This window comes from Glycine soja, chromosome 9 (assembly GCF_004193775.1).
Source record: "Glycine soja cultivar W05 chromosome 9, ASM419377v2, whole genome shotgun sequence".
Lineage (NCBI taxonomy): Eukaryota > Viridiplantae > Streptophyta > Magnoliopsida > Fabales > Fabaceae > Glycine > Glycine soja.
The window spans coordinates 1,658,841-1,672,099 of record NC_041010.1 but is presented as its reverse complement, the minus strand read 5'-3'; the positions used below and the strand labels follow the sequence as shown (position 1 = coordinate 1,672,099).

Below are 13,259 nucleotides of genomic sequence, written 5' to 3'. Positions count from 1 at the left end.
CCAGTGATGTTGTAGATAAAAAATTATCTTTTTTGTAGGTTTTATATGTAGGATGGTTTTACGCGACACTGGAAAGTACTTCTGTCTTCTTGCTAGGTCTACTTGAAGGCATATTGAATGATAATGATTAATGAGCTTGTTTACTAATTTGTTGTGTCAAGGACATGCTTTATGATTTGTTAAATTGCATTTGGGATTAATACCTTGTATGTTTTTTGTAAGAGGAATTCTCAGCCAATTTTAACAAAAGATGCAGGAATCCCCAGAGCCAAGACATGAATTTTGGGTTGGCCAACGAGTACATGCATCTGGTGACTCACAGAGAATTGGTACTGTTAAGTATGTGGGGCCTGTAGAAGGCTATTCAGATACATGGGTTGGAGTTGATTGGGACAACGGAGAAGGAAAACATGATGGATCCATCAATGGTGTCCGATACTTTCACGCAAAGTCAGAAAGATCAGGGTCATTTGTTCGTGCTCACAATCTGAACCAAGGGATTTCATTGCTGGAATCTCTTGAAAGTAGATATAAAAGTGAATCCACAAAAGATGAAGATGGTATATCTCTGGCTTAAATTCATTTGTAGTTTAAACATTTATATTTTGGGTCCATGGGTGAGAGTGAAAATGGTTTCATTTTAATTTTTGGGATGAAAGAAAACAAGTCAACTCATTGTAGTTGAGTTATTTTCTCTAGCCCTGTTACCAAACTATTACTGCAGCTGTTTTCTTTTGTTGTTTTCATTCTTTGTTGGGTTTGGGGGGAGGAGGTTGACATGTCTTGAATATGTGACTACATTTGGGAGTATACCGTTTAGTTTAATGCTAATTTCTGTTGTAAACCACTGTGAAATTGGTTGGATGGTGCAGGATTTTAATAAGTACTATAATTTTGTAATTATACTTTACTAATATAAATTCTCAAAATTATGTAAAGTAGAGAGACGATAGTGGTAGAGAAACTCCTCTAAGAAATGTACACCTGGCAAATTACTCATTTTGAATTTTGAACTGCATACTCTTCCTGCCTATTGATATATCTATTTCCAAACTGTTAGAAGTTGATTTGATATAAAGCCTTGAGACCAATTTATGTTCTGTCAGTAATATTTTAATTTTTTCTTTTAAGAATTGAGAAGGTATCCATTATTCTATTCAAAAATTTCCCCCATCCATTCTAAAATAATTTTTTACATTCTAGTCTCTCTTCTGTACAATTATTTTTGTATGCATTACACTGACAAAACCTGGAAAATAATATATAATTTTTCATCTTTTGTTTGTGCAGATGATATGTTTGTCCTTTCAACAAGCAACCAGCGAGTATCTGTTCAACTTTTGGGTAAAGATAAAATTCATGATAAGCTAAGTCGACTTGAGGAGTTAACCAGTGTATCATTGTCATATATGGGTATTAGTTCCCCTGGAATCGCATCTCACATTAATAATACAGTGCCAAGTAAGCTTGATTCTAGAACACTCCCATTTCTTTGCTAATATCAAGATGAATGCACATCAACCTAGTAATATCAGTGATTCTGTTTTATTTTTTGGGATAAAATTGCAGTATCAGTGAATTAGTTGCTTATACCTTAAGTTTTTATTTTTGGTTAAGCTGTTTTGAAATGAAGTTGTAATTGGAAACTTTGTTTATTTGATATCTTCTTCCATCCTGTAAGCAATTTCAATATAGGTAATGAGTTCCCTTGCAATTTTCTCTTTTTTGATATCTTCATGATCTTGCACTTTAACCACCTTTTTTTTGTTGATAGATATAAAAGAACTTGACCTGACTGGGAACCTTCTTTCGGAGTGGAAGGTATGTTCTGCGACCAGGTTTTTTCCAGTGTAAAATCCTGGCTACTGCTGCAGCTTTTTGTTTGCCTTTTTTTCTTTTCTTTTTTTTTTTCAACATAGGATGCAAATTTTACCAAGAACATTGATGATTTTGTGTTTGATTCAACTTATTTTGGAGAAATAATAACTTTCTTTTTACAAGCTTCCTAATAGAATTTTGAAGAGAAAAAAATACAATGACTTTGTGGGAGATAAACTTTCCCAAACTTTTGCAAAAATTGGATGTTTTTCTGTGGAGAATATCTTATTATGTGCACAGTAGTCCTTGCCCTCTTTTTTATCTCATCACCTTTTCCTATTAAAAAAATGCTACCCTAATAACGTAAAAATTCCCCTTTTACTTATTTTGTATGTCCCACTATTTTGTTAGTGATTGATTGCGGGTACTTGCCATTTGCTTTTTTTTCTTTTCAATTGATCTCTTTGCAGGATGTTGGCACAATTTGTGAACAGTTACCTGCTCTAAGGACAATCAACTTATCTAACAATTTAATGTCACCATATAAATCGAAGCTTCTGCTACTGAAAAACATCCAAGTTGTTGTTCTAAATAATACTGGTGTAGATTGGGAGCAGGTTCCCTCTATCTTTTCTCAACTTGTGCTTCAAGAATAAATTTCCCTAATGTATAAATATGGTTTGCTAAATATTTCCTTTTTAATTGGGCAGGTTGAGCTGCTTAGACAATCATTGACAACAATTGAAGAGCTACATGTAATGGGAAACAGTATAAGCAGAATACTGGTATGTTGTCTTTGATTCAGTATGCTTGCTAAATATGTTAAAAGCTGTAGGCTTAGATGTCTTCCCCCAAATAAGCATTGGAATGCCACAATCTTTTAAGTACCTCATGATGTTCAATTTGGGTCATCTGAACAACTGCCCCCCCCCCCCCCCCCCCCATTTTGGTTTACCACACCACTAGGTTTTCTCAAGTGATGATGGTATTATCTTCAGTATTTCTCAGTTTATAAGAGTTGTTGCAAGTTGAGATGTTTTGTTGAATGCGTTCTCTCTTATCTGGCTGACTGACCACTTCGATGTCCTACAATATATCTGTTTTGACATTAAAATATAGAATAAATTTTAGTTTTTTTTCCTAGGATGGAAATAATTCCATTTGTACTAGGTTTTCTCGTTCATGATTGATTTTTATGTTGCTCTACAATTTCTGATCAACTTCATAATATCATTACTAGCATTTCTAAGCCTTCTAATTTTCCTTTTCTGTTCAGCCAGGGTCATCCTCTATGGTTCAGGGATTTGATTATTTGCGGCTGTTGAATTTGGAAGATAATTGTATAGATGAATGGAAGGAAATCATGAAGCTTTCTCAGCTAAGATGGTTGGTAAAGACAAAAATTTGTTTAGTTCTAGAATACAGTGCTGAATCCAGTTGGAGCTGATGCTATCTTAACTTTTAACCACATCTAACTTTAATAATCAAATCTGCTTCCATGTTGATTACACCTAAAATGATCAGTTATGACTTGATCTAACTACTTAACACCTGTATCACTGGAACTGATTGTATCTTAGAACTGGCCAAAAGTATTCAGTTTCTTTCTTGTTTCTGTTTTTCCTTCCCTAGAACAGTGCCTCTGCGTTTGGTTAGATTTGTTATTGAGTCTGTCAATTTGATTTATTTGTACTTGGTATTTGTTTCAGTTTGGAGAAGCTTTATTTAAACAATAATTGTTTGAAGTCTGTCTTTTATCCTGATAATGGTGGGCATTATGAATCAGAAGTTACGTGCTATAAACCCTTTCAAAACTTACGCCACCTTCTATTGGGTAATATTATACTTTCCCTCTTGATAAGTATCATTTTCAACATATGCAATGCTATCTGGATTATGGATACCAGCTGAAGTCTTTCAATTCATCCTACAGCTAATAACAACATCAGTGATCTGGCCTCTATTGACTCATTAAACTTGTTTCCTAATTTGGTGGTAAGATTTATACTGTGAAGTGTTGATTATACTTACCTATTTTTTTATTTTAAATTCTTGATTAATCATGGCATGGATGCTTTGCTGCATCTGTAACGATGAGTCTAGGACTGTTGCCTGCTATGATATTTTTGAATAAACCTCTCAATAAGTACTTACAAGAAAAGAAAATAAGAAGATAAAATGAATGAAATCATTCATGTATCTTCATCTAACAACTCAAGCTTTTGAGATAGTTGGTTCATGACATCATATTTCTGAGAGATGGGTGAGAGAACAGAGGAAATATAAAGAAAATAAGGATTCTGTTATCGGTGAATGAATTACAAAGAACAAAGGAGAGAACTATTGTCCCAAGGATTTCCCCTTCCTACGACAGAGCCAATGCTTAGTTCCAAAATGATAGCAAATCAGAATCCCTCCTCTAATACCCTCTCTTATTTAAGCTAATTCTTTACCTCTAACACTTTAACTGCCCAAACATAACTATTGAAACTAGCTAGTTACTCTCGAGCCATATCACTATGACTTGTTACTGCAGTTTACTTTATGGTGGAGAATACTGATCTACTGTAGAAAAGTAGAAACCAGGAACCAGTAGAAAGACATACAAACTAAGCAAAGCTTGCTAATCTCTTTGCATATCCAACATTGGAACCCCTTTGAAAAGTCCATTATTGAGCACCATGACAAAACCCCCCAAAATAGTTTGAACCACTTCATTTCAAACGGACAGTTGCAAATATTTGTTCTTTACTGTACTCTACTTCTTGGCAATGACTCATTTTTTCCCTTTGTGTGTGTTTGTGTTGTGCCACATATGCTTAAACAAATTAAGAGAAATTAACTTGCTTATGACTTATCTTTCCTCGTCGCCACAGGGACCCTTCTTCCTTAATGTCTCTTTTTTCCCCCATTCTCTTTGTTTTTCTTTTTCACTGGTTTATTTTAGAACAGATTTTTACAGATGGTAGATTCTATTCTAATTATTTGTGTTTAATAACAATGAAGGATATCAGGCTTTCTGACAACCCAATTACTGATTCTGGAAGAGGTGGAGTTCCAAGATTTGTTTTGATTGCCCGTTTAGCAAAAATTCAGATATTAAATGGAAGTGAGGTATGACAGAAATATCTCTGTTGTTTATTTGCTTATTTTGTATACTCCTTAACCAAATGTAATATATTCGTATCTGTTTTACCTTTCAGGTTACTCCTCGCGAAAGGAAGGACTCTGAGATTAGGTATGTTCTTCTCAAAATCCTGTGCTTTATATATACCCTTTTGGCGATTGAATGTCTGAAGCATCCTTTATGGCCATCATTTCTGTATATTGTTTTGTCATGCATTTTATCTTAGCCTTTTTATTAGTGGTGTTCTTGAGTTTATCTCATGAATTTTCAATTCCACCTGCTAGTATATGTTTGCAGAGATTATTCAAACTTATGTGTTGCTCTTGTGTTCTCTAATTGTTTGGTTTTGATATTTTGTTTATGCTTATTTGGACTAAATAATTCATTGGAGACCTGGCTTGTTTGCCACCCTGCAATTCAGTGAAATTTCATTCCTATCCTTGTCATTCCATTGAGTCATAGGAATGAATGGCCTTCTTAACATTGTGTGTGAAAGGTGCCATCTCCTTCTTGGATTGTGGGCCATTTGTGGGATGCCTCTCCTTTACAAAGCTTGTCATTAGGTCATATGCCTTGTAGTGTTAGATAATTCTATTTCATGGAATCGAATTGCTTCTATCCATTAACTTTCAATCAATTATCCTTATAGAAGAGAAAATGATTTTCGGGGACCATCGTTGACTCCATTTTTTAGGGTGTCTCCTTCCTAGAACATGTCTCAGTTAGCTTGATTTTCTTTCTTGGCCATGTCTCACATTAGCAGCTGCAACTATAGAAACCCAACTTACCCAAGCAATTTTTAGTCTCCTGGGGACAGATAATGCACGGCAAACAACACAAACACAGAATAACCAACCAAAACTGTACCCAGATGATGGAATAAGACATAAAATTGATCCAACCTACACCTGCAAGTTGCATCAGAACCCTGCTAAACACAAATTGCAGCTTCCAGAACCCTTTCTATGATCAACTTGTAGCTTCCTGTACCAATACCACTGCTGCATATACCTAGAAAGTGTTTGAAGCCGATTACTCCATAGGCATGCAACAATCAGATGTTTGATTCATTGGGTCACGCAAATAATTCTTAAAATCAAGGATTGTTGAGTGAGAAATAATTTAATCTGTTTCTTGAATTCACTATTATGAAGTAATACTTTTGTGGTTAGATTCCTCTTTAAGGATTGGCCATTAGACCCTTTTTGTATTCTGTCAATCTTTATACATGAGATGTGAGCTTTTTCAACCATGCTTACCTTTTAGGTTGAGAGTTCAAAGGTTTACATCTAATTATTGTTTAGTATGAAGCAACATAATCTTTCTATTCTTATAGATTATTTAAATTCTTTTGCAGGTATGTTCGGCTAGTGGTCTCAAGGTTGCATGCTAGTCCTGAAGAAATCAAACAGCATCCCAGGTAAATTCATACTGGCAACTGGTATCTGAAACCTTTGCTCTAGCATTAATGTTCAGTATGTGTTGTGATGGCTATTGAAAGCCGGATGATGCATATGCATTTATAAATCATTAACTCTGGGTTCTGATGGAATTAAAGGAGCAAATATGTAATAATGGTTCAGGTTCTTCAGGATATTTGGATTTTGAAATTGGGTTAAAAATGTTGGTTGAGTCTAGTGAAAAAGCTTGATTGGGAATTCAATCAATAGGAATCATAGAACAATGAGGAAGAAAGGAAACCTAGGTTTTACACCTTCAGTTCTTAGGTATTGTGATACAAGCTGCTATCCACGTACCTCTATTTATACTAATATTTAATATTTCTCAACATTGTGAAAATATTTGGAGTGATTGTAAGCGAATCTCAGAAGAGAGAAAAACACTAACAGAATTGAGGTGAAAGATTGTGATCTACAACCCAAATGAGAATCAGTTACACCTCAGCTTATATAGGCAGTTACAATTGTAACTGTCAACTGACTCAAGTCAGTTAGCTAACTAACTATGAAAGTACAGAAAACCATAGTTAAGCCTATACACAGTAGCTTAAGAAAATAACAGACTAAATCGAGTAGATACACTCCTATACCCCCCCGCAAGCTCAGGAGAGGTTGGAAGTAAACTTCTCAGCTACTCCGAGCTTGGATCTGTAAGTAGCAAAGTTGGAAGGAGTTAGAGCCTTGGTCAGAATGTCAGCTTTCTGATCAATGGCAGGGACATGAATCACTTGAAGCTGCTTGTCCATAACCTTTTCTCTGACAAAGAAGAGATCCAGTTCCATATGCTTAGTACGGGAGTGCATAACCGGCTTGTGAGCTAGAGCAGCAGTGCTCAAATTGTCACTGAAGATGACTGGAGAGTGATGAGGAATGTGCAGTTCAGACAGGAGGTACTTAATCCATGTAACCTCAGCTGTGGTCAATGCTAAACTTCGATATTCAACCTCTGTACTGGACCTGGCAACAACAGATTGCTTCTTTGACCACCAAGACACTAAATTGGACCCAAAGAAGATGGCTGCACCAGAAGTTGACCTTCTATCATCTGGGTCAGATGCCCAGTCAGCATCACAAAAGGCATGTAACTCAAAGGGAGGTCCAGTGAAGGGAGGATGAAATTTCAAGCCAAAATTGATGGTGCCTGCCAGATATCGAAGTATTCTCTTTACTTCTGCCCAATGTAGTTCTGAAGGGTCTCACATATACTGGCAGACTTTGTTGACAGAGAAGCTGATTTCAGGGCGAGTGATAGTGGCATACTGCAAGGCTCCCACAATGGATCTGTAGAGTGTGGGATCAGGGAAAGGCTCATACCCTGATTTGGTTAACTTGCAGCCTCCAACCATTGGAGAAGAGATTGGATTGGCTTCATCCATGTTGGTTTTCCCCAACAAATCCCTAATATATTTGGACTGGGTCAGTATAAGAGCACCATTGGGCTGAAGGATGTGTTGTTTCCAGTAACAATAATTTCATCCACATAAACAAGCATATAAATGACACTATCTTTGGAATCAGTGTAAACAAATAAGGAGGGATCACATTTGCTTGACCTGAACTGAAACCGAAGTAGAGTAGCCTTCAACTTATCAAACCAGGCTCTAGGGGCTTGTTTAAGGCCATAAATTGCCTTATGCAGTTTATACACTAGCTTTGGAGTTTTCAAAACCAGGTGGCTGACTCATGTAGATGTCTTCTTCAAGAACTCCATTGAGGAATGCATTATTAACATATAATTGTTGAAGACTTCACTTGTGAGTAACAGCAAGAGAGAGAAGAATTCTAACTGTGACAGCTTTGATTACAGGAGAAAAGGTCTCATTGTAATCATAACCAAGCTGTTAGTGAAAGCCTTTGGCCACAAGTCTGGCTTTGTATTTGCTGATAGTACCATCAGGATTTTCTTTAACCCGAAAGACCCATTTGCAACCACCAAGTGATCTGTTAGGAGGCAGATCAGTGAGAGACCAAGTTCCATTATTCATCAAGGCCTCATGTTCAGCCTTCATGGCTGCTAGCCATGTCGGATTAGAAAGAGCAGACTTTGTAGACTTAGGTTCAGCATGAGCTAAGAGGAGTGTAGGCTGCAATCTGGGCTTAACAATGCCAGCCTTGGCCCTAGTGCACATTGGATGAGTGTTTTCTGGTCTGACAGAGGAAGTAGCCACAGTGGATAAAGACTCCTGGTTTACATTGGATGAGTGTTTTCTGGTCTGACAGAGGAAGTAGCCACAGTGGATAAAGACTCCTGGTTTAAGGATTCATGTGAATCTGGGAGATCAGAAGCAGGACCAACATCCACTGAGGATGGAACTGTTGGTGTTTGGTGAATAGCTACCTGAGAACCAGATTGAGAAGCAGGTGTGTGACTAACTGGTGTGGCAGAAGTTGCTGCTGTGGAAGGAGCCGACAAGACAGTCAAGGATTGCTGAGGAGAAGCAGGTGCAGCAGCTGGAGAGTCTAAGGCTGGTTCACCAAACAGCCGAAGAAAAGGAAAACTCAATTCATCAGATAGCACATCCTTGGAAATATAAATTCTTCCATCTGCTGCCATGCACTTGTAACCTTGGTGAGAAAGAGAATACCCCAGAAAAAGGCATTCTTGAGACCTTGGCTGAAGTTTGTGCTGGTTATAGGGCCTTAGAAGAGGATAGCAAGCACAGCCAAACATTGTAATCTGGAAGTCTCTTTTGAATAACTTCTGATAAGGTACCTCTTTATGAATAAATGATGATTGAAGGTGATTAATGAGATTCACAGAAGAAGTAACAGCCTGATCCCAATACTCAAGAGACATGGAAGCTTGAGACAGCATAGTTAAAGCAGTCTCCACTATGTGTCTGTGCTTCCTTTCCACCACTCCATTCTGATGGTGGGTATGTGGGCAGATCAACCTATGTTGCACACCAAGTTCTGCAAGATAATTGGTAAATGGCCTATACTCTCCCCCCCCAGTCAGACTGTACAGCTTTAACAGGTAAATTGAATTGAGTTTTAACTAGAGTATGAAACTGTTTAAACAGATTAAAGAGTTTCAGATTTACTTTTCAACAAATAAAGCCAAGTGAGTGTCAGCATCAACAAAGGTTACATATTATCTATAACCAGTGCTGGATAAGAAAGGGGATGGGCCCCAGCAATCTGTATAAATGAGTTCAAAGGTAGTAGAGTACTCAGTAAGGGAAGGGGAAGAAGGAAGACGATGAGACTTGGCAATGCAGCAATGAGAACACAAATCAGAACCTGTTTTATTGATAAAAAGGTATATTACACAATTTGAACACAACTTTCATAGTATCAACATTAGGATGACCTAATCTGGAATGCCAAGTGGCAAAAGAAATAGTGCTACTAGATGCAGTGTTTACATGAGACACACTAGGACAGATTCTATCAACGCAAGTTGCAGAATCTGATGCAGAAGCACTTGGCACAGGTTCTGAGCTAGCAGAGGAAATGGTATTGACAGTGAAAGAGGGCTTGAATTGTTGTCTAGTTGACTGAAGCAAGTCAGGGAATTGATAAAGGCCATCACAGCCTATCATCCCTTTAAGAAGCACCTCTTTAGATACCTGAGATTTGACCAAACAAAGGTCAGAATGAAACTCAAAAAAGACAGAATTATCCCTACAGAATTGACTGACACTGATTATGTTTTTGGTAATTGAAGGAACAAACAAGAGATTATTAAGGACAAGAGGAATTTTAGGATTAAAGGGGGAGACAAAGGATGTTAAACCTGACGAGTTGATATTCAACCCTTGGCCATTACCAATTGTTATTTGATCTGGTCCTTCAAAAGGAGTAGTCTGATGAATATTCTGAGAAACATTTGTGACATGATGGTAAGCCCCAGAATCTGGATACCAATATGAAGAGGAGGTCAAAGCAACACTAGTCAGATTAGCCTGTGGAAGACGCTGATTCTGATAATTGTTAGAATTCAGATTCTGACTTTGATACTGATTAGGATTGGCTGAGGTCTGGGATTGGTTTTGGTCAGGATATTCCATACGCCGAGTAAGAACATAATCATCATTGTGCCTTTGATAACAATAAGTTGCTTCATGACCATACTTGTGACAGATCTGACACTGAATGTTAGCATAGCGACCTCCGCCGTGTCCACCATTGCGACCACCATGAGAGAAATTCCAGCAACCGCCACCACGGCCGGCGCTGGTGTTGATATAATGATTGCCTCCGTTGTAATTTCTGTAGCCCGAAACAGAATTACTGTGAGCAACATATGCTTGCAGATTAGAAGAACCCGAGGAACCAGAAGCTTCTTGTGCAGAATTGAGACTGAAATTGGGGGTAAAATTAGGTTTAGCTCCTTTAGTGAGATTAATCGAAGCAACATATGAGGCAAGAGTTTTCTTGTGAGCAATGCGAGTCTCGTGCACAAGAAGAGTCGTGACCTCATCAATGGACATAGACTAAAACTTTCAACTCACAATTGTAATGAGCGATTCAAACTCGTCTGGTAATCCATCAAGAATGATATCAACATGATCAGATTCTGACACATGCTCTCTTAACGACGAGAGCGAATCAATTATAGTTTGAATACGAAACAAATAGTCAGAAATGGAACTGTTGTTGAGAAAAAATGTTACGCAAGTCGTTGCGGAGTTGTCTCTTCTTCGCACGAACAATGGAATAGAAATGTGTATAAAGTTTATCCCAAAGATACCAAGCAGTTTTGCAGTCATATTTAGTGAGGTTTATTTTATTTTGTTTTATCTTTTTATGAGTTTACTTTTAATTGTGATCTCTATGGCTTTCCACTGTGCAATGTGTAGTTCATTTGGTCTGCTAACAAAAAGCACATAATGCCTTCTTGGTTGAATGTTTTCCCCAGTAATTGGGAGATATGTTCAAGCTACTGTGATGGAAACCTTGCTATAAAATAGGTTTAATTCTTCAACAGAGTAAAAAGTTGAAAGAAAATGATTCCTTTGCTGTAGTTTCTAATACTGAGCTTCCTTCAGCTTTTACTCGGCAACAATCAAATAATATCCTTATGATATTGAGTAGTGTCATTATATAGACGTGTATGTTGATTTCACTGCCATTTCGTGACAACATTTTTGGCACTAGATGGCCACTTGCATGGCATGTTCTAGGTATCTAAATAATGATATAGCAAGTAACAATAAAAAACTCAAGAAAGCAGCAGGGCAGCCACCCAAAAAAGCTCAGGTAAAGAGACACACCTTTGAGGATGTGAGCATATTGCTCCAACCTGGAGAACCAATGGACTGCATGTTGCACAGACACAACTTTAGCCTCCTTGTTTTTACCAGAAACTTAATAAGGGTCTAACAAAGACTGCTCTAATGTGAGACATACTTAGTGCTCACCAAGAATCCTTTAAGATTGTTCAATAGAATCTTTTCTGCTTTACAATGCTTAATTAAATGGTCTACTTTTGTTGTTATTATTATTTATTTTTCTTTTGCACAAAATACATGTTAGAAGAGTTCTGTTACTATAGACTTGAATTGAAACTGGATCTAGATGGGATTCTCAACTAAATTCTATCTCATGTTGAACAACATTTTGTGAATATACTGGTGCACTTCATTACAGGTTTTACGAGCTTGAAAAAATTCATGGAATTGAGGATGAAAGGCCTTCAATTGGAGCTACTGTCCCACAAACAATCAGCTCAGGATTATTGTGTATGGACTATGGATGTTAAGTTTGTGCATTGACTTCTTTTTCTGAACTTGCAATAGCTTTAATTTTGATATAGAGATTAATGCAGCTATTACTCTGAATTGTGTTGGAGCATCCATGGGTGAGAAGCCATCATTGACGAAGAAGCTACCAGCAACAACTACAGTTGAATATCAATACTACTCTAGCAATGTAATGTTCAGTCTGTCAAGATTTAAAACAACCCTTCTGATTAGCTTTTTTTCTCAGGTCGGTAAGCTGAAATTTCTCTGCGAAAGCTTTTTTAAGCTGAAGTCCATGAAGCTAAAATTATATCTTCGAGAAGAGGTTTGTTTTTATTAAGAATAAGATGTGTTATTTAGTATCATGATTGCTTGATTCAAAATTTCTTAAGTGGGAAGCAGAAACTCCAGAGAGTCTTAAAAAAATCATTTTAATCTACCCTGATTGATGCAAAATTTTCAAACTGATGCTGGAAAAACAAACTAATGACAAAAAATTCTTGTGAAGAATGAGGGAGGTGGGTTATAGTTGTTTATTTCTCTAAAGAAATTTTTGTAAGTAAAGGAACTATGCAGTGAGTATCATCATTTCCACACACACAAAAAAGGAATATCCTTATTTCTTGATTTAGTTACATGTCTTTGTATTTGTAGGGTTCTCCATTTCCCATGCTGCTTGACAATGACACTTCATCTCTTATGGACCTTGGAATCGGCAATGATTCTATTATCCTTGTTGACGAAGAAAGTTCATAAATATACCAGAAAATTTGTGAAAAGCTTCTCTTGTGTTGAAGACTGTATCCTGTTCTGATTAGCCGCAATTACTCTTGGGAGTATAACTCTAAAATGAATATATTTGTAAGTGGTACACCAGTTTAATTGGTCACAACTTTTTGTTAGGCTTCAATCGAAGTTCTTATCAGGGGTTTTGATGCACTGTTTGATTGGATGGTCCGTTCCATCCCTTGCTGCAACTGTTTTCTGTAAATCACTAGTTATTTTGATTCAATTGCAAACAGATTTGGATCTTGTTCTCTTAACAGATTAGAATCGTTACGTAAAAAAAAAAAAAAAACAGATTAGAATCGTCTTTGGAAAATGACCATAAAATTGTAACAAAATTGTCGATCAATATAACATTTATTTTTAACTGAAAGAGCTACA

General features: G+C 36.9%; 1 protein-coding gene across 1 annotated transcript; it reads left to right on the top strand.

The window, feature by feature from the left end:
• Nucleotides 1–13,135, top strand: LOC114367779 (tubulin-folding cofactor E-like). Its single transcript, XM_028324967.1, has 15 exons — nt 1–560; nt 1,291–1,461; nt 1,775–1,821; nt 2,289–2,435; nt 2,529–2,603; nt 3,095–3,204; nt 3,528–3,652; nt 3,752–3,813; nt 4,825–4,932; nt 5,022–5,056; nt 6,303–6,365; nt 12,001–12,092; nt 12,179–12,255; nt 12,340–12,417; nt 12,747–13,135. Exons 1-15 carry the CDS (start codon nt 251–253, stop codon nt 12,846–12,848), a joined length of 1,602 nt encoding a protein of 533 aa, XP_028180768.1. The 5' UTR covers nt 1–250; the 3' UTR covers nt 12,849–13,135.
• Nucleotides 13,136–13,259: the final 124 nt, after the last annotated feature.

Excerpts from the sequence above, each read along its gene's own strand:
- LOC114367779 (XM_028324967.1), top strand. The coding sequence starts at position 251 with ATGCAGGAATCCCCAGAGCCAAGACATGAATTTTGGGTTGGCCAACGA. Across the intron at positions 2,436-2,528 it reads CTGGTGTAGATTGGGAGCAG|GTTGAGCTGCTTAGACAATC; the intron begins GTTCCCTCTATC and ends TTAATTGGGCAG. Across the intron at positions 12,256-12,339 it reads AGCTACCAGCAACAACTACA|GTCGGTAAGCTGAAATTTCT; the intron begins GTTGAATATCAA and ends TTTTTTTCTCAG.